At 47.0% G+C, this 19,827-nt stretch overlaps 1 protein-coding gene across 1 annotated transcript in view; it reads right to left on the reverse strand.

The window, feature by feature from the left end:
* Positions 1–963: 963 nt before the first annotated feature.
* IGSF21 (immunoglobin superfamily member 21) overlaps positions 964–19,827 on the reverse strand; it is a 401,664-nt gene continuing 382,800 nt past the window's right edge. Inside the window, exons 7-10 of the mRNA XM_051988401.1 lie at positions 13,558–13,643; positions 13,185–13,377; positions 11,292–11,330; positions 964–3,685 (exon numbers count right to left, since the gene is read on the reverse strand). Coding sequence (XP_051844361.1) covers positions 3,612–3,685; positions 11,292–11,330; positions 13,185–13,377; positions 13,558–13,643 — 392 coding nt within the window. The 3' untranslated portion in view covers positions 964–3,611. The remainder of the gene's footprint in view (positions 3,686–11,291; positions 11,331–13,184; positions 13,378–13,557; positions 13,644–19,827) is intronic.

Genomic DNA, 19,827 nt, shown 5'->3' on the forward strand with positions numbered 1-19,827 from the left:
AGAGACAGTTCTTTCCTTTAGTCAGTTGACTAACAAGCATTAATTAACTGCTTGCTGTGTGCCAGGTACCGTGCAAAACACTGAACATATAAAGAATGACAAATGCTCTTTCTACCTTTACATCTGAATAGAGGAGACAATACATTAGTAACCAGATAGCCACACTGCAGAGCAAATAGAAGGTGATCTAAAAAAGGAAGGGCCGGGCAGCTGGGAAGACTGGGGAAGATTTCCTGCCCCTTTGCCACACTGGCACATGGGAATGGTCAAATTGTGGGCCTGTATGGGTAACCTTGTTCCGGGTAACCCAGATGATCTGGGGTTTACCTAGAGGGGTGGAATAGAGAAGGTCTCAAAGCAATAGGTGCTGAGGGAGAGCAGGTGGAATCCCTGGTTCCTGATGCTGACAGGGTGGCTGATGCTTCCCGACCCAGCCGGGGTGTACCTATCTCAGTCTGGGAAGGGAGGATCTGACGCATGGGTTCACTGCCTGAATGAGGACATTCTTCTAAAAATATAAGCATTTGTATTTTGTTTTCTCTCTCATTTTTTTCCTTTTTGATCTGGTTTTTCTTGTGGAAATATGTATAGAAGAATTGCACATGTTTAACATAATCACTTGACATCTAGGGGAAGGGTTGGGGAAAGGGAGGGAAAAATTAGAACACAAGGTTTTGTAAGGGTGCATGTTGAAAATTATCCGTGTATATATTTTGAAAATAAAAAGCTTTAATTAAAAAACCCCAGAAAACCTTATAAGCACTGACTTTTAGAGCAGGGAGTCCAGAATGGCCTCTTCTTGTCTTTTGGACTTACTTCTCCTTCCTCCCACCCTCAAGAGACGCCAGCAGCATCCACAGCCATGAGAAGAGACTCCAAATTCAGAAGGCCTGAGATCAGTCCCCCCATTTCCACTTAGAAACCATGAAACTTTGAATTGTCATGATCTTTCTAGGCTTCGACTTTCTTTTTAAAAAATGTTTTATTGACATCTTTTTGTTTTTACATCACCTTCATTTCCAAAGCCCTCCCCCTCCCCTACTGAACAAGACATTCCTTGTAACAATGAATAAAAAATGGAGGGATGGGGAAGCAGTTCAGCAAAACTAACAAATCAACAAATCAACCAAATCTGGCAGTGCATGCAGTATAACCCACCCATTGTCCCCCACCTTTGTTAAAAAAGAAATGGAGGATGTCCCTTTTCTCATCCCTCCTCTCAGGGCCAACCATGGCCAACATTGTTCTTTTCATGTACATTACTATAGTTGTTGTGTTGATTATTTCTAATTCTCCCTCATCTTTCCACATTTCTCTGAATTTTTCATAGTATTTCTTACAGTGCGATGGTATTTTACCGACCACAACTTGATTGGCCATTCCCTATTGGAGGGATATCTACTTTGTTTCCCATTCTTGGCTACCACAAAAAGCCATTTCTTTAAATATTGTGGCACACGTGGCGGGTCTTTCTTTCTGTTTTTGACTTCTTTGGAGTATAGACCCAATTGTGGGCTCTCCGGGTCAAAATATATCTACTTTAAAGTTTCTCTTTTAGTCTAATTCCTTCCAAAGTAGTTGGACGATTTAAATTTTCTTGTATGTAAAAAGAAATAGATGGGCTGAATGATCTCTAAAATCCCAGACTCCATGACTCGGTGAGTTTCAGTTTCCTCATCTGTAAAATGGGGATCCTAATGCTTACATACTTACCTGTTAAAGAGAGGGCTTTTGCAAATCTTAAACTGCTAGAGTGAGAGCCGCTTTCCTTTTTATCCAGCCTCCCTAGGTCTCCCCGGTCTCATGTCCCTCTCCTCCCCAGCTTGGTCTCTTTATCGGAGTCAGCTCCCTTCTCTGTAGGGTTTCTTGTACAAACCTTCCCGCTAGCCTCCGTGCCTTGGTTTCCCCTGGGTCACCCACATAGAAGGTCTTCTTCCCTCCTGCTTTTGGAGCATCCACAGTGAAGGGCTTCCCTCTCTCCGAAAAGGCTCCCTGACCGTTATTTCCATGGACTTTGCGTGGTTGGCCAGTCAGTCAGTCAGTCAGTGAGTATTTATTAAGCACTTACTGTGTGCCAGGCACTGCGCTGGGTGCCCAGGAAGCAAAGAAAGACAAAAACAACCGTCTCTGCCCTCTGAGGAGCTCACATTCTAATAGGGGAGATGCCGCGGCAATAGCCAGGCCCGGAAAGATCTACACCAGTCGGGGGGTATTCCGTGAGGGGAAGGCACTAGAGAAGGAGGGATTCCAGCTGTGTCCTGAAGGAAGCCGGGGCGGGGGAGGGGGGGCCCGGAGCCCGGGATGAGGAGGGGAGAAGAGTCTAGTCATGAGAGACAGCCGACATGAAGGCCTAGAGGTAGGAGATAAAGGTCCTGGGTGAGGAAAAGTAAGAATGGGAGCGGGCTGTACAGTGTGCAGAAAGCGGAAAGAAAGGAGACAGGAAAGGGAGGGAGGAGCTTTCAGTGTCATTCTAGAGCTACCGGGAAGCCATTGCAGGTGACCGGAGGTGACGTAGTTGGAGCGTTAGGAAAATCGCTTTGGCAGCCAAGGGGGAGACGGGCCAGTGCGGGAGAGACTGAGGCAGGGGGACCCAGAAGAGTGTCCGGGAGAGAGGGGTGAAGGCCTGAGTCAGGGGGACGGGTCCAAGCCCGGCTACGGTGGTCTTTGCCTTCATGGAGTTCACGATGTGGGAAACTCTGAGAAAATCTGGACTTAGGAATAGTGCCGGGCCTTCGGAACGCATCGGTCCAGTCTTTTTATTTTATAGAGGAGGCAGTTGTGTACAGAGTGTGGAAGGGACTCGTCCGCTGTGAGCCGGGCAATAAGATGGCATAGCATGGGGAGGGTGAATTTGGGGTTCCAATCCGTCCTGTGACGCTTCATTTAGCCTCGTTTCCAGGGCATACAATTACAACAGCCAGCTTTTACACAGAACTTTGAGATGTGCCCAATGCTTCATATAGAATAACAAGCCTATGAGGTAGGCGCTATCATTACTCCCATTGTCAAGGTGAGAAAACTGAGGCTGAGAGAGGTTTAATTACACCCCAGCGCCTCACGGCTAGTATATGACTGAAGCGGAATTCAAATTTAGCTCTTTGAGTCTAATTCAACAGGCTAACTGCTTCTCGGAACCTCAGTTTCTTCATCTGTGAATGGGGTTTCCAAATACTTATTAGCCTCACAGGTGTGTTATGGGAAAGCGTTCCTTAAACCTTTAAGCGGCAGAGTCCGGATTCAACCCCAGATGCCAATGGCAGAAACTCAAATTTACTCTTAGTCGGATGCAATGAGATCGGGACTTTTTCCCTGAGAGCAAGCGCCGGAGCCGTTCTTTCTGGCCGGCCTGCTCACGCCCCTTCCGCCGTAGTCCCGGGCCCCCTCCGGGCGTCCAGGAGTGACCCCACGAATGAAAACAAAGCGCCGAGCCGCTGACCAGTAGGGGAAAATGGTTTCGTTTCTTTTAATTAAACTGACCGAGGAAGCCAAGACACAGACAGAGAGAGACCGAGAACAAGACTTGGAAATCGTTTTAGAAAAGAAATGAAACCCGGCCGGTGGACGGAGATGGGGCTGGCGGATGGAGCCACCGGGAGGAGGGGGCCGGAACTTCACGTCAACTCGAGGATCGCTGTGAGGGCGAGCGCCCAGGTCAGCCTGGCACCGGCGGGGCTCGGGGCGGAACCTGCGGAGACACGGAGGCCGCGGGGTTAGCGGGGGGCGCCGAGGCGGCTGGTTGGGGCTGGCCCCGCCCGCGCGGGTGGCTGCGGCTTCAGGGGACCTCGGGGGTCGTCAGGTGCAGTCCTCTCAGCCCCGAGAGGGGAGCGACTTCCCAAAGAGCGCCCCGGTGCAGAGGAAGAGCTAACGAAGGCTTCACGAGCCTCTCTCTGTCTTCCCTTTCACTCTCTCCTCTCTCTCTCTTCCCCTCCCTTCTCTATCTTCCTTTCTCCCTTCCCTCTCCCCCATCTCTTTCCCTCTCTGTCCTCTCATTTCCACTCTCCTCTCTTCCCTCCTTTTCTCTCTCCCTCTCTCCCCCTCCCTTCTCTCTTTATCTTCCTTCCTCCCTTCCCTCTCCCCCATCTCTTTCCCTCTGTGTCCCTCTCTTTTCTCTCTCTCTCCTTCTCTTCTCCCTCCCTCCCTCTTTTCTCTCTTACCTCATTCTCCTTCCCTTCTTTTCTCTCTCCTCTCTCCTACTTCCTTCTTTCTCTGTCTTCCTTTTTCTCTTCTCTTTTCCCATCACTTCCCGTTGCCCTCTCGCTCTCCCTCCTCTTCTCTCTTACTTCTTTCTCTTTCCCTTTTCTATCTCTCTCACTTCCTTCTCTTGTCTTCCTTTCTCCCTTCCCTCTTCCCCTTTCTACTTCCCCATTTCCCTGTTTTCCCTCCTCCCTCCATTTTCTCTTTCTCTTCTCCTTTCCTTTCCTTTTCTCCATCCCTTCTTTCTCCACTCTTTCCCCTCCCTCTCTCTACTTCTCCTCTATCTCCATATCCCTTATTATCTTTCTCCCCTCTCTCCTCCCTCCCTCTTCTTTCCTTTTCTCCTCTTTCCACTCATCTTTTTCTTTCTTTTCTTCTCATCTCTTCTCTTTCCTTGTTCCCTCTTTCCTTTTATCTCCCTCCCTCTGTCACTCTCTTTCTCCCTTTCATTCCCTTTCCTATCTTCTTCCCTTTCCCTCTATTCCTCTTTCTCTATTTCATTCTCTATGTCTCTTATCTTTCGGTATCTCTCTCTCTCTCTCCATTCACTGGAAAGAGCACATCTCTGAAGTTGGAGGACCTTGTTCAGATCCCACTTTTGACATTTCAAATTATGTGACCTTGGGCAACACCTCTGAGCCTAAGTTTCCTTATCAGTCAAATGAGGGATTGGGACTAACCAGCCTCCCTGTGACTATAGATCAAAGATCCTATGATTTTAAATCTAATACACTTTCCTTCACATTCTACCGCCTGACATCGTTTAATTTCATTTAATTTGCAGCCAAACAAATAGAGTTGGGACAGTGTGTTTTTCTGAACTGTTTAGTCTTTCCTCCCCTCCTTCAGTGTGGATAATTGGGGCAGGTCTGTATATAAAGAGCTATCAAGAGTCACCTCATTCAATGTGTGAAACAACCTAGAAGGAATTAAAGACATTTGATTAAAATTTAATTAGGGATGGCATTCGAGGCTGTTTGATTTGCTCTTGGACTCAGGCTATAAAAAGAAAAAAAAATTTCCCCCTAGAGAGCACCTTTCATCTGCACTCTCCAAACACCTCATTTCACTAGAAGTGGAGATGAGAGGAAACAGGACAGGGGCATGAGAAGGCCCTTAGTCTCCTGCTGCATACAAACCTAGTTGATTCAAAGGACAGATCTCAAACTCATATGTCCCATACTCTTCAGTAGCTCCCTATTGCTTGTTGAGGAAGGTGAAAATTTTTTTTGCATGTTCAAAAGCCATACTGCTTTCTGACACCAAACCACTTTCCATTCCTTCCCTTGCTTCCCTCCCTTTCTTTTCTTTTCTTCTCTCTCTCTCTCTCCCCCTCCCTTCTCTATCTTCCTTCCTCCCTTCCTCTCCCCCATCTCTTTCCCTCTCTGTCCTCTCATTTCCACTCTCCTCTCTTCCCTCCTTTTCTCTCTCCTCTCTTCCCCTCCCTTCTCTCTTTATCTTCCTTCCTCCCTTCCCTCTCCCCCATCTCTTTCCCTCTGTGTCCCTCTCTTTTCTCTCTCTCTCCTTCTCTTCTCCCTCCCTCCCTCTTTTCTCTCTTACCTCATTCTCCTTCCCTTCTTTTCTCTCTCCTCTCTCCTACTTCCTTCTTTCTCTGTCTTCCTTTTTCTCTTCTCTTTTCCCATCACTTCCCGTTGCCCTCTCGCTCTCCCTCCTCTTCTCTCTTACTTCTTTCTCTTCCCCTTTTCTATCTCTCTCACTTCCTTCTCTTGTCTTCCTTTCTCCCTTCCCTCTTCCCCTTTCTACTTCCCCATTTCCCTGTTTTCCCTCCTCCCTCCATTTTCTCTTTCTCTTCTCCTTTCCTTTCCTTTTCTCCATCCCTTCTTTCTCCACTCTTTCCCCTCCCTCTCTCTACTTCTCCTCTATCTCCATATCCCTTATTATCTTTCTCCCCTCTCTCCTCCCTCCCTCTTCTTTCCTTTTCTCCTCTTTCCACTCATCTTTTTCTTTTCTTTTCTTCTCATCTCTTCTCTTTCCTTGTTCCCTCTTTCCTTTTATCTCCCTCCCTCTGTCACTCTCTTTCTCCCTTTCATTCCCTTTCCTATCTTCTTCCCTTTCCCTCTATTCCTCTTTCTCTATTTCATTCTCTATGTCTCTTATCTTTCGGTATCTCTCTCTCTCTCTCCATTCACTGGAAAGAGCACATCTCTGAAGTTGGAGGACCTTGTTCAGATCCCACTTTTGACATTTCAAATTATGTGACCTTGGGCAACACCTCTGAGCCTAAGTTTCCTTATCAGTCAAATGAGGGATTGGGACTAACCAGCCTCCCTGTGACTATAGATCAAAGATCCTATGATTTTAAATCTAATACACTTTCCTTCACATTCTACCGCCTGACATCGTTTAATTTCATTTAATTTGCAGCCAAACAAATAGAGTTGGGACAGTGTGTTTTTCTGAACTGTTTAGTCTTTCCTCCCCTCCTTCAGTGTGGATAATTGGGGCAGGTCTGTATATAAAGAGCTATCAAGAGTCACCTCATTCAATGTGTGAAACAACCTAGAAGGAATTAAAGACATTTGATTAAAATTTAATTAGGGATGGCATTCGAGGCTGTTTGATTTGCTCTTGGACTCAGGCTATAAAAAGAAAAAAAAATTTCCCCCTAGAGAGCACCTTTCATCTGCACTCTCCAAACACCTCATTTCACTAGAAGTGGAGATGAGAGGAAACAGGACAGGGGCATGAGAAGGCCCTTAGTCTCCTGCTGCATACAAACCTAGTTGATTCAAAGGACATATCTCAAACTCATATGTCCCATACTCTTCAGTAGCTCCCTATTGCTTGTTGAGGAAGGTGAAAATTTTTTTTGCATGTTCAAAAGCCATACTGCTTTCTGACACCAAACCACTTTCCATTCCTTCCCTTGCTTCCCTCCCTTTCTTTTCTTTTCTTCTCTCTCTCTCTGTCTCTCTTTCCCCCTCCCTCCCTCCTTTCCATCCTTCCAATATCATATAGCTAGTAAATATCTGAGGTTGGGTCTGAACTCAGGCCTCCCCAAACTACTTTTCCATATTTATCTACATCCTTCAATGTTGTGGTCAAACTCCCCCTCTCCCAAACAGGGCCCTGTGATCTCTCTCCAGGTCTTTGTTTCTCATTTGGTTCTCCCTCTTTACCTTTTTAATTGTATTGTCTAACTTGCCCAAGGTCACATAGGTGCTAAAGAGTAGAACCTGTCTCTATCTGAATCTGTAATTGCAGTCATATACATATGCATAAGCAGTGGTGTGGGTACAGGACTTAAACCTTAAACTTGTGACCCCTTTTTGCCCAAGAATTTTTTACATAGCTCCAGGTACATAGGTATGTAAAATAGGTATACAAATTAAATATTTGCTGATAGTAAATCATAGTTTCATGACCTTCACATTCAGTTACAAGACCCCGTATGAGGTTGTGGCCCACATAGTGGATAGTGGATGGACAGGACTTTACTTGGAGTCAATAAGACTTGAAATGGAATCTCCAGTCAGATATTCTTTGGGTGTGTGAATCCCTTAATCTCTTTTAATTTCAGTTTTCCCACCTGTAAAATAGGGACAATGTCTTCTAAGGTGTTTGGAGAATCAGTGAGTTAATAAATGAAAGGGACTTTGCAAACTCTATGTAAATGCTAACTAGTGTTGTTATTAGTCCGTGTATTCAGTTCCCTTTGCTTCATGGCCCACCTCTTGGGACAGTTCTTCCAGGCTCTCTATCAGAGTTTTCCTCTCTCTGGGACTGCGCAAAAGAGTGATGGATTGGGAAACAGAAGGTCTATGTTTAACCTTGGGTTTTGCTGCTCATGTGAACCTGGGGAAGTCACTCCTTGTTCTCCTCCAAAATGGAAATGGTGGATGAGATGCTTTCCAAATTCCTTTCAAGCTCTTTATGTGTTTGGATAAGTTTTGGTCTTTCTCTCTGTGTTCAGTGCCCAGCAGGGCCTGGGGGGCTGGAGAAGCAGCCAGATGAACGTGCCAGCTCCTAAAACCAAAGGGGATCTTGGTTGGGGCAAATGCCTCCAGTGCTTTTTTATTGCTTATATCATCATAATTAATTAATAATTACTATAAATATTAGTTATATTGCTTATGGTTGTTATTTCTGTGTCACCACAAATAAGTTGGTTGCTGTGTGGGCAGTTGAGATGTGGTGGAAATAGTCCCCGGGGTGGAGTTAGGAGACAAAAATTTGAGTCCTGGCTTTGATACTAAGAAGCAGTGTGAAAATGAATCATTTCTTTGGCCTGGATACCAAGAAGCAGAGGGGAAATAAGTTATTTCTCCTTTCTGGACCTCAGTCTTATCAGCTGTCAAATGTGGATGGAGAATTATACTAAATGATTTATTCAACTAAAATGCCATGTTTTAACATTTTATATTCGAAGGTCCTTCCAAGTTCTGACCTGTGTTCTAAGGGCCCTCCCAGCTCTGACCTTCTGGGTTCTAAGGGCCCTCCCAGCTCTGACATCCCAGGTTCTAAGGGTCCTCCCAGCTCTGACCTTCTGGGTTCTAAGGGCCCTCCCAGCTCTGACATCCCAGGTTCTAAGGGTCCTCCCAGCTCTGACCTTCTGGGTTCTAAGGGTCCTCCCAGCTCTGACCTTCCGGGTTCTAAGGGCCCTCCCAGCTCTGACCTCCTGGGTTCTAAGGGTCCTCCCAGCTCTGACATCCTGGGTTCTAAGGGCCCTCCCAGCTCTGACATTCCGGGTTCTAAGGGTCCTCCCAGCTCTGACATCCTGTGTTTTAGAGGTTTTCCCAGCTCTGACATCCTGGGTTCTAAGGGCCCTCCCAGCTCTGACCTTCTGTGTTCTAAGGACCCTCCCAGCTCTGACCTTCTGTGTTCTAAGGGCCCTCCCAGCTCTGACATCCTGGGTTCTAAGGGCCCTTCCAGCTCTGACCTTCTGTGTTCTAAGGGCCCTTCCAGCTCTGAACTTCTGGGTTCTAAGGGCCCTCCCAGCTCTGACATCCTGGGTTCTAAGGGCCCTCCCAGTTCTGACATCCTGGGTTCTAAGGGCCCTTCCAGCTCTGTCCTCCTGGGTTCTAAGGGCCCTTCCAGCTCTGACCTCCTGGGTTCTAAGGGCCCTTCCAGCTCTATCCTCCTGGGTTCTAAGAGCCCTTTCAATCATGACATCTTATGTTTTAATATACCTCCCAGATCTGTGGCTCTGTGTTCTAACATTCTTTCCAATTCTATTATTTTGTGTTTTAGGAGCCCTCCCAACTTTGCTATTCTATGTTCTAAGGCTTCTGTTAGTCATGTTCTATCATTCTATGTTCTAAGATGCTCCTCAGTTCTGACATTCTATACTCTTAATTTCCCTTCTAGTCCTGCCATTCTACCTTCTTATATTCTATGTTTAAGGTCCCTCACAATGGAGCTGTTCTATGTCCTGAGGACCTTTCAAGCTCTGACTTTCTGCTCCAACATTCTTTGTTCTGAGATCCTTTCCACCTCCTACATCCTCTGTGAGACTCTGCAGAGAGACTCCAGTGGAATCTAGTCGCCGGCTGCTCGGAGCTTCTGCTCCCCCAGGCTCTCGGGTTTTCTCCTGAGCCTGCTGTTCGGGGCTGGCCTGCCCGTCTCTGAGGGTGCCTGGGACCATGGACACGGACCCCGTGGTCGGAGCGCCTCACGGTGCGAGTCCCACACAAGGACGCAGGTGGGAGCCGAGTGAGCCGGGGCGGCTGTTTGTGGAGGCGCCCAGGTGCGAGTCCCCAGCGCTGGGAGACTGTTTGGGTGCGGACTCTCCCCCTGCGGGAACAATGATTCGGGGCACGGCAGCAGGTGCGCCCAGCCTGCCTGTCTAGCCAGAGAGAGAGTCCTCACTGGGTCCTAATGCTCTCCTGCCCAAGCGGCTCTGGCCGGTGGAACGAGGGACAAAAGGAGCCGGGCAGAAGCTGTGTTCTAATGGCTTGGTTCTGAGCCTCCAGTCATCTTCTGCAAGGAGGTCCCGGGAGGGAGGGGAGATGGGACTGACCCCAGGGGGATTTCTCCTGGCTGGATCAGTGGGAACAAGCTCAGCCTCATGTGAAGGAAATGCTGGAAGGACTTGAGGTGACCAGAGAGCAGAAGGGGCTGCTTGGGCGGGGTTGTGGACCCCCTCCCAGGAGGACTTCCCCAGCAGCTGGCCCGGGGGTGCTCGAGGGGACTCATGTTCAGTTGAGTTGGGCTACCTGGCTGCCATGATCTCTTCTACCTCCAGTCATAGGATGGTAACTTTAGGGCTGGAAGGGGCTTTGGGGGCCTTCTATCCAGCCCCTCCCTTTGAGTGATGTGCAGAAATTGCTCATCACATTCTTGCTTCTGGAGTTAGCACTAGTCTTTGGCGTTGTTAGGTGGGCTTTGATTTCTCCCAGGGAGGGTCAGTCAATCTAGTAGTGCTCAGAAAATGATGGGATCATTATTGCCTTATGGAAAGGCCTGGGCTGACAGGCAAGAGATGCAGCTTTGAGATCTAGATCAGCTCTAATGTGCTGGGTTCCATTTTCTCAATCATTGGGGCAGCATTTGGACCCAAGTTTCCTCACTTCCAGGGTAGGATTCCCATTGCAACAAGATGCCTTAAAATTGATCAGTGGCAAAAATGATGTCAGTGAGACAAGCCTGGCCGTAAAAATAATTAGGATAATAATGGCAACACGACGATACCTAGAATATTGCTATGGTGCTTTAAGGTTTGATCCTTCTATCAGTTCTAGGAAATAGGGGCCATTATCATCCCTCTCCCTTTTACAGATGGGGAAACTGAAGCAAACAGAAAACTGCTAATAGGTATCTGAGATAGGATTTGAACTCAGGTCTTCCTGGCTCTCAAGACCAAGTACTCTATTTTTTGGATATCTGTATCTTGATTGAGGACTTTGGACATGGGGGAGGGGAGAATCATCTCTCTGCCAACCTCATGTCTTAACTATTGTAACTTTCAGATTTTTGTTTGAAATGGGGCTAAGTAGAGAAAAATCCCCCATGTGAGAAATAGGGCTGGGCTTTGGGAGCCAGGGGAGCAGATGTGGCCACTTCCTTCCAAGGATCCATCACCCATCCAGGACATCCAACTCAATTTCCAGTTGGGAGGCCTAGAAGGAGAAACTTACCATTGGAGTCCTCTGTTCCTCTGGGAATATTTGGGTTTTCTGCAGGGAACAAAAAAAGGAGAAGAGCATTAAGGGTCTGAGCAAAGTTCTGTGGCATAGGATGAAGCCTGAAAGATGGAAATGGGGGAAACTTTTGGAGTCAGAGATTCAGAGGTTGTTTTGTAGCATGTACTAAACCACGGCTTGGTAGACATCCCACCTTAGATGTGTACTTATACTTCTTGGGGCCTCAGTTTTCTCATTGGTAAATGAGGGAGGTTGTAATGAGTAATCTTGAAGGTCTCTTGTGGTACTAAATCTGTGATTCTTTCATCTTGTTCTATCACACTGACTTTGGGGAGAGCTAAAGTGAATACTCAAAGGCCATTCTCTCAGGAGATTGAATAAGAATTTGAAAGATATTTAGCACAATGCCTGCCATGTAGTAGATGCTGCATAAATGCTCGTATATAACCTTCCTACAATACTACCTTCAAATTATCCACTTTCAAAGTCCTGTGCAAATGAAAGATTGTTATTTTCACTAAATTTCTAAAATAATGACAATAATAATAGTAATAACCAACATTTTAATAACTCTCTAAAGTTTGCAAACACTTTATTATTTTATCTTAATACGCCTGGGAGGTAGATGTTATTTTTATCCCTATTTTGCAGATGAGCAAACTGAGACATACAGAGGTTGAATCACTCAGAGGAACCTCACTACATTAACCCAGTTGTGGACTGGGTTTTCTTAATTCTCTAAGAACAACAAGAACGATCTCACGATCTCCCTCTGTTCTGGCATTCGCTCCCCCTTGTTGTCAGACAATTCTTTTTTGTGTCTAATCCAATTCGTTCATGTAGCACTCATCAAGGTTATTTCTTGGGGTTTAGTCCCTTCCAACTTCAAATTTGTGATTTTCCTATGGGGCAGAAGAACCCAATGCTGTTCTGATTACCACCTAGGACTGCTTTGGGGTGTGGATACAACCACAGCGGTCTTTTAATCCCTAGGTAAAGAAAGGGATCCCTCTTCTATGATCTTCATGGAGTCAGACAAGATGGTCTAGTTTAATATTTCGCAGTTGAGAGAGAGGAAATTACTTATCCAAAGCTGCACTGATAGTAAATAATAGACAACATTTAAACTCGGGTCTTCTGCCTCCAAATAAAATCCTCACATCCTACTTCCTCTGCCCCAGTTGGCCTTCAGATCCAAAGAGCACCCTTCCTGAACCCTTACCTAGGGGTCCGTCCTTTTAGATTAAGATCTAGAGCCGGAAGAAGCCAGACATAGAGCTGGAAGTGGCTTTAGAATTTGTCTAGTTCAATACCTCATCTTACAAATGGGGAAACTGAGGCCCAGAGAGGCTAAGTTAAACGTAAGGTTATATTCTACAATTTACAAGGTAAACCTTATAAATCCAAGATTATCTAAGCTAATAAGTCATATGGTCAGGATTCAAATCCAGGGCCCTTTCTGCTCTGTTTCTTCAAGGCCAGTAGATTGGGCAGGTAAGAGTTTGGTGGGTAAGTGCTGAAGTCAGGAAAACCTGAATTAAAATCTTGCCTCAGACAGCAATGGGATAACCCTTGAATCAAAACCACTTAGTTGCCATATGTTTCAGTTTCCTCATTTGTAAAATAGGGAATAATTATTATTCTCTTATAGGTCACTATATATTTACATATAATTGTGATTATTACCTTAATCCAGGGTTATTGTGAAGATCACAAGTGTGTAAAGTGTAAAGTGTTTTGTAAAATTTAAACAATATAAACTCTAGCTATTATCATTCATCACTAGTTATTATTAGCATCATGATTAGTTAATGGATGGCGGCCCCGGACCGGCCCCTTTGGGGCCGTGGCTCCCCCATTTTCCTCCCCGGCCCCCGGGCTCCCTACCGAACACGATGAGGCGGGTGTGTGTGTCGGTGGAGCCCAGAGGGTTCTGGGCTGTGCACCGGTACATGGAGCCGTTGAGCTCGGCGGGCACCCTCTCCAGCACCAGCTCCTTCCCGTCGTGTTCTGTGCTGCCATCCAGGAGGCGGCTCCCCACTCGGGTCCATGTGAACAGGGGCTCAGGGAAGACTTCGTTCTGTGGAGCCAAGAGATCAGATGGGGTGACATGCGTCAGGACTCTGGTGGGGCCCTGGTAGCCTGGGCCCACTGCCCCTTTTAGTGGATGGGATGCTAAATGGCAAGAGGAGCCCTTTTCTCCCGCTTCCCCCCTTCCCTTCCGCCTAAGCTGCCTGGAGAGCTGAGAAGGGCTCCTGACCTGAAAGCCGTGGACCAGGATCCTCACGGTATCTCCCACGCGGGCCCTGGTGGGAGTCATCATGATTTTCGGGCCTTTGGGGGCAACTGCGAAAAGAGAAAAGAGAACAGAGATTTGCCTGCTGTCCCTGAGCTAGGGCAGGGAGAGAAGCAGAGTCAGAATCTTCTCCTTGGGCTGGCTGTCTTTCTCACACCTCCTTTTGTCATCCTTTGTCTATTTATCACTAATTTATCACTATTTATCCCTGCCTGAGGTCATTGAACATTAGAGCTGGAAGGAGCCTTAGAATATGCAATGTCAGAACTCGTATATCACTTAGCCTCTGCGGGCCTCAGTTTCCCCATTTGTAAACTGAGGTCTTGAGCTAGTAGAGACTCTAGAATATAAAAGTGAGAGGGTGGCAGGCTCAAACCTAGACTCTCAGAGCCAAAGGATTTACCAATTGGGTTCATCTTCTCTCCCTACAATAGAAAATAAGCTCCCTGAGAGCAGGGGCAGTTTCTTTTAATAATTGTTCCACAAGTGTGTCTTAGCTGGCTTGCGTGGGTTCCTGAGAGCTGACTGCCAAGTTTTTACTGACCATTTACACCACAGAAATCGGCAAGGGCCGTATATCAGGGGGCCTTGATTTCTTGTTCATTGATTATCTAGACTTAAGAAAGGGCTGGAGAGAAAATTAAAATGCCCAGTGAAACTCAACAAATAGGTCTTAAGTACTTTTTGGAAGAGCTGGTTGTTAAACATTTCCTAGCTCACCCCTGATCCCAGCACTTGGTGTATATTTGTTGCATGTTGTCTCCCACATCAGATTGTTAGCTGCCTTTTGTGTTTTTATTTGTGCCCAGTGCTTAGCACAGTGCCTGGAACAAGGTAAGGACTTCATCAATGGAAGGACACGTGAATGAAGGAGGGAATAGACTTGGAATGTTGGCGCTGGGAGCTCAGAGGTCACCCTTCTGGCTTTTTCATTTTTCAGATGAAGGAAATAAGGCAATTCACCCACGATCACAGAGCTAATTCAGAGCTGGGACGAGGAGGTGGATTTTATGGAGACCCTACTTTCCATTCCACCCTCAAATTGGGGACAAATGGTGAAGGGCACTAAGTGCCAGTTAAAAAAGGGATGGGAAGCCACTAGGGGGGTTTGCAAGGCAATGATGTGATCGGACTGTGCAAGAAAGAGCGATTTTGTCAAATGTGCGAGGTAGTCTGGGGGAGGGACAGGAGCCTGGGTTTGGAGGGTTTCACTAGTCCTGCTAAAGGGCCATGAAGGGTTCTGAGCCCCACGAAGGGGAGAGGAGAATTCAGAGGCTTCTTACCCTGCTAGTCCCCCTTGTCCCACCTAGATGTGGGTGTCAATAAGAATGAATCTGGGGGAGAAGTCACAGGCCTGCCCAGGATTAAGGGATATCTGGGGCTTCTCCTCAGCCTGCTATGGTGCCCGCTAGTGGACCTGCCAGTTAGCTCCTGGCAGCAGAGCCCACTGATTGGGAGAGAGATGGGCCACGGGACAGAGGGAGCTGTCCCCTCGCCCTACCCTTTCCCTATGCTTGCATTAATACCAACAGGTCCCATTCCCCTTAACTCCCCCGAGGGGCCAGGATTGGGTGTTTAAGGTGCAGAGGGGATGAGAGAACAGCAGAGAAAAGGATGTACAAGATGAGATTTTAGCTTGGTGGCCACAGCATGGAGGAGACCCAGACAGATCCCCACGCCGGGTCTTCAGTTCCCATTGTGCCAGGCGGAATCCCACCACCATGGCCCACACTGAAGGAGCCCTTCAAGGGCAGAGAACCTGGCTTTAAATCTTGGCTGATACTTAGGCGTGGGGGAAATTCGGACAGGTCACTTTCACTCCGAGTCTTGGTTTCCTTTTCTGTAAAAAAGAGACTCAGACCATGTGACTTGCCAGGCCCCTTCCTGTCCAGCTTCAAATCCTGTGGTGCTGAGATTCCACTTAGTGCCAAAATGTGCCCCAAGTCCACTTCCTAGGAGGGGACACGCTGCTCTGGGACCTCCCCATTGGGGAGGGATGGGCCATGGGTGGGCCTGGCCCAGGAAAGGACTCTAGCAACCAGACCCCAACCTGAGGCAGGAGGGCAGCCGCTGCTCCGGGGGTTGGGAGGGACTCTGCCCTCGCTGTGCTCCTGCCAGCCTGCCCACAGCTCGGCTCCCGAGCCAGTCTTATTACCCCGGCAACAGTACCCCGTGTCTGAGCCGCTCCCCCGTCACTGGGACCAGCTGCTGTGTGTCAGGATCCCTGAGGAGGCTGGGAGGAAAAATGGTTGGCTTTTCAGTGAGTGGGAGCTTCAGATGGGCTGGGCTGCAGGAAAGGGGAGGGGGTTATGAGTCCCAAAGTATCCCAGAACATCAGTGCTTCAGGATCTTAGAACATACACAGATAGAAGGCTTCAAGAATATGTAGTGTCAGAGCCGGGAGGGACCTTAGGACACAGAAGGACAGAGTTGGGATAGAGCACAGGATGTCAGAGGTAGGAGAGACCTTAGAATACAGGATATCAGAGCTGGGAAGATCTTTAGAACACAGAGAATGTCAGAGCTGGGAGGATCTTAGAATGTCAGGGCTAGGAGGGCATTTATAACCCAGGATGTCAGAGCTGGGAAGGTCTTTAGAACACAGAGAATGTCAGAGCTTAGAATACATAATGCTACAATAGGTGAAGAGTCAGTATATAAAGTGTCAGATCTTAGACTAGATCTTAAAACCTATCCAACATCAATGGTCCATTTAAAAGAAGGCCCTGAACCTTAGGAAGATTGTCTGAACTTCCCAAAAGTCACATAGTGAAGAGCAGAAAGAAGGTCAGACCCCAGTTCAGTTCTGCTTGTCCCATAAGATTCACATCTGCAAATCCATCCTAGGAAACAGCAATAACTTTCTCCTCCATGCCCACCTTTCCCCGTTCATTCCCACCTGCCACCACAAATCCACACACAATGTAGACATGTCTTCTGCCTCCAATTGCCTTCCCTCCTCCCTGGACAGAATCTCAGATGTCTTGCTCATGATTTTAATTAATTGTCTCTGTTTTCATTCTCTCTAAATTAAATTGGCCATGCGCTGGAGGCTACCACACTCTTCTTCCACTTCCCTCTCCCCTTCCTGGGTCTGGTTAGTGGAACTTCCCTTCAGGATAGGCGGACTCCAGGGTACAAAGGAATAGTGGGAAGTCAGACCTGGCTTCCTCCACTGAACCCCAGGCCCCAGGACTTTTGGAAAACAGTGCATCTGCACTGGCCCTCTTTTATAAATGAGAATGTCTGACAAGGGCATGGATTCCCGTGTACAGAAGGAGCAGAATGTGAGGAAGAGGAGGAGGAAGACGGAGAGGAGAAAAAGAGAAGGAAATTGTGTCCAAGAGAATGTACGACAGGGACCACTGGAGTGATGCTACGTGGGCAAGAGCGTGATCCAGTGAGACTAAACGCAGACAGTATGCTCTAGTGGAAGGAGCTCCTCCTGGCAGTCAGTGATTTACTGGGTGCTGTTAAGCAAACGGCTTTCCCTCTCTAGACTTCAGCTTCCTAATCTATAAAATGAGAGATGAGCTGTATTCTTTCTAAGGTTCCTTAACTTTTAACATTCTGTGTTCTATGGTTCTCAATAGTTCATCAATCAATAAGCATTCATAAAGCACTTGCTGTATGCAAGACACTGTGCTAAGGACACAAATTCTTGTCTTCAAGGAGTTTCCATTCTGTAGGTGGAGGAGCAAAGGAAGGGGAGAAGACATCTATAAATCAGAGTATACAAAATAAATATAGGATGGGTGGGAGGTAGCATTAAAAGGAAAATATGGAACTAGCAGCAGGGGAACCAGGAAAAGTCTCCTCCAGGAGATGGATCTTGAACCAAGTCTTAAAGGCTCTGACATCCTGTATTCTAAGGGCCCTCCCAGCTCTGACCTCCTGGGTTCTAAGGGCCCTCCCAGCTCTGACCTCCTGGGTTCTAAGGGCCCTCCCAGCTCTGACCTCCTGGGTTCTAAGGGCCCTCCCAGCTCTGACATCCTGGGTTCTGAGGGCCCTTCTAGCCCTGACATTCAGTATTCTAAGCTCCTTCTAGTCTGACATTCTAGGTTTCATGGTCCTTTTAAGTTCTGACATTCTATATTTTAAGGTATATTCCATCTTTGATATTGTATGTTCTAAAACCTATTTTAGAACTAACATTCTGTGATCTGTAGAGGGGGATGTCATCCAGCTCATTCTCAGATATTATGCTGGTTGTAGGATTTGCCAGGCCATTTGTTCAGGCTGTGCTGAGGAAGCTCCCTGGGGGCGGGAAGGAGGCCAGACTGGGGTGGGCAAAATTTTAAGCTGCTTCCTGTGCTTAGATACTGTTGGTTCCTTGGGAGCTTTTGAAAGAACCCCAGCTTTCTGGGCTGTGACTCCTGCATTGTAGTCTCTGCTCTACTGGTTTGGACCAGTCTGGTCCAGAAGTTGAAGGTGTTGGGATGTGCATGTGTGTATGTAAATGTGTGTGTACCTGGATGTGTGTATATTAGGGGGTTTGCAGTGTCCCCCGAGAAAGGAAGGCACTTGGCAGGGAAGAGAGGCAAAGAGTAGGAATGGACTGTGGCTCCCAGTTTTTCAGCCAGGAGAGTTTTCCTATGTGGATAGTTTGCAACTGTTTGATGGTTCTCATTTTGGAGCTTCTGCCATGTTCATTGGACTCCAGATTTCAAGCTGGAAGGGACCTTAGAATCCATTTAGTCTATACCCTGAGCAACTAGGTGGTGTGCCTGGAGTCAGGAAGATCTGAATTCAGATATGGCTTCAGACACTTAGTAGTTGTGTGACTGTAGTAGGCAAGTCATTTCACCTGTCTGCCTCAGTTTCCTCATCTGTAAAGTGAGCTGGAGAAGGAAATGGCAAGCCACTCCAGTATCTTAGCCAAGAAAATCCCAAATGGGGTCAGGAAGAGTCAGAAAGGACTGAATGTGACTGAACAGGAATCCACACCCACTATTTTAGTAATGAGGAAACTGAGGCCCCCAAATGCTAAGTGATTTGCTCCATGTCATGCAGTTTCAGAGGCTTGATGGAATCAGCATAATAATGAGAGTACAAGGAGGAAACCAGCAGACTTTCTTAGACAATATTCCCCAGTAGGCCACATCAGGTGACTGAAAGGTAAAGAGAATACAAGATCCCATTGTGCTCATTATTTGTTGAATGATTAAAAAAAAAAAAAGGTTTTGATTTGGCAAAGCAAAATGCCTTTAGACATTCTCCTCCAGGGAAGAGACAGACCCAAGAGATGAATAATGATAGGCCTTAGAGAAACCTCTAGAGCTAAGCATTATGGACCGGTTAGTCCAGTGGTCAGAACTTACAGGTTATAAAGTGAGGCTCATGGATTTGGATTGTATCCCCTAGGAGTCTTGAGGGTTTCTCCACCTCACCCCAAGCCATCTGTCTCCACAAATATTTGATGATTGCTTGGGGATGGGAGAGGAATGGGGGTGGCTCTGTGTGTGGCAGGAGAGACCAGGCAAGAGACTACTAATTAATAATGTCCCATTTTTCAAGCTCTTTAAGGTTTACAAAGCTCTTCCCTCACAACAGCCCTGGGAGGAGAAGATCTCCATTTTACTTCCAGCTTTATTATCTCTGCAAACAGGAGCATCTGGAGGACTTCAGCACTAGAGGGAATCCCAATTCTATTCAGACCCGATGCTGGCCAGCCTACCAGAGAATGACAAGCACGTAGCTTTCTGCTTTATGCCTCGATTGATATTAGTAATCAGAGGGTCGTCAAACAAAGTGATCTCTGCTGTTACATCTTCCAAGAAAGCCTGCATGATTCTGACATATTTGTGGGAGGAGAGGCCTGAAGGCAGCATTTTGTTTTTAGTGAATCAAAAACTTGGGAGTTTTTTTCCTCCTAGTTAATAAACAATAGGCAGAGTGAAGTCTTGTATTCCCTGCCCCTTTAAGTCAACTGTCATAGGATCTTAGATCTAGAAAGGATCTCAGAGTTCACTGAGTTCAATTCCATCATTTTCCAGAGGGAAAACTGAGGCCTACAGAGATGAAGGGATTTGTCTAGGGTTATCCAGGTAACAAATGTCTGAGGGCAGATTCGCATCTAGTTCTTCTTGATCCCAAGGTCTAGCATCTTTTAAAGGCCATATTACCTCCGAGTTTCCTTGACTTCCTTCAAGATTTATCTCCAATCTCACCTTCTGTACAAGTCCATTCCTGATTCCTCCAGCTACTGGGGTCTTTCCCTTTGGGATGATTACC

This window comes from Antechinus flavipes, chromosome 3 (genome assembly GCF_016432865.1).
Source record: "Antechinus flavipes isolate AdamAnt ecotype Samford, QLD, Australia chromosome 3, AdamAnt_v2, whole genome shotgun sequence".
Taxonomy (NCBI): Eukaryota; Metazoa; Chordata; class Mammalia; order Dasyuromorphia; family Dasyuridae; genus Antechinus; species Antechinus flavipes.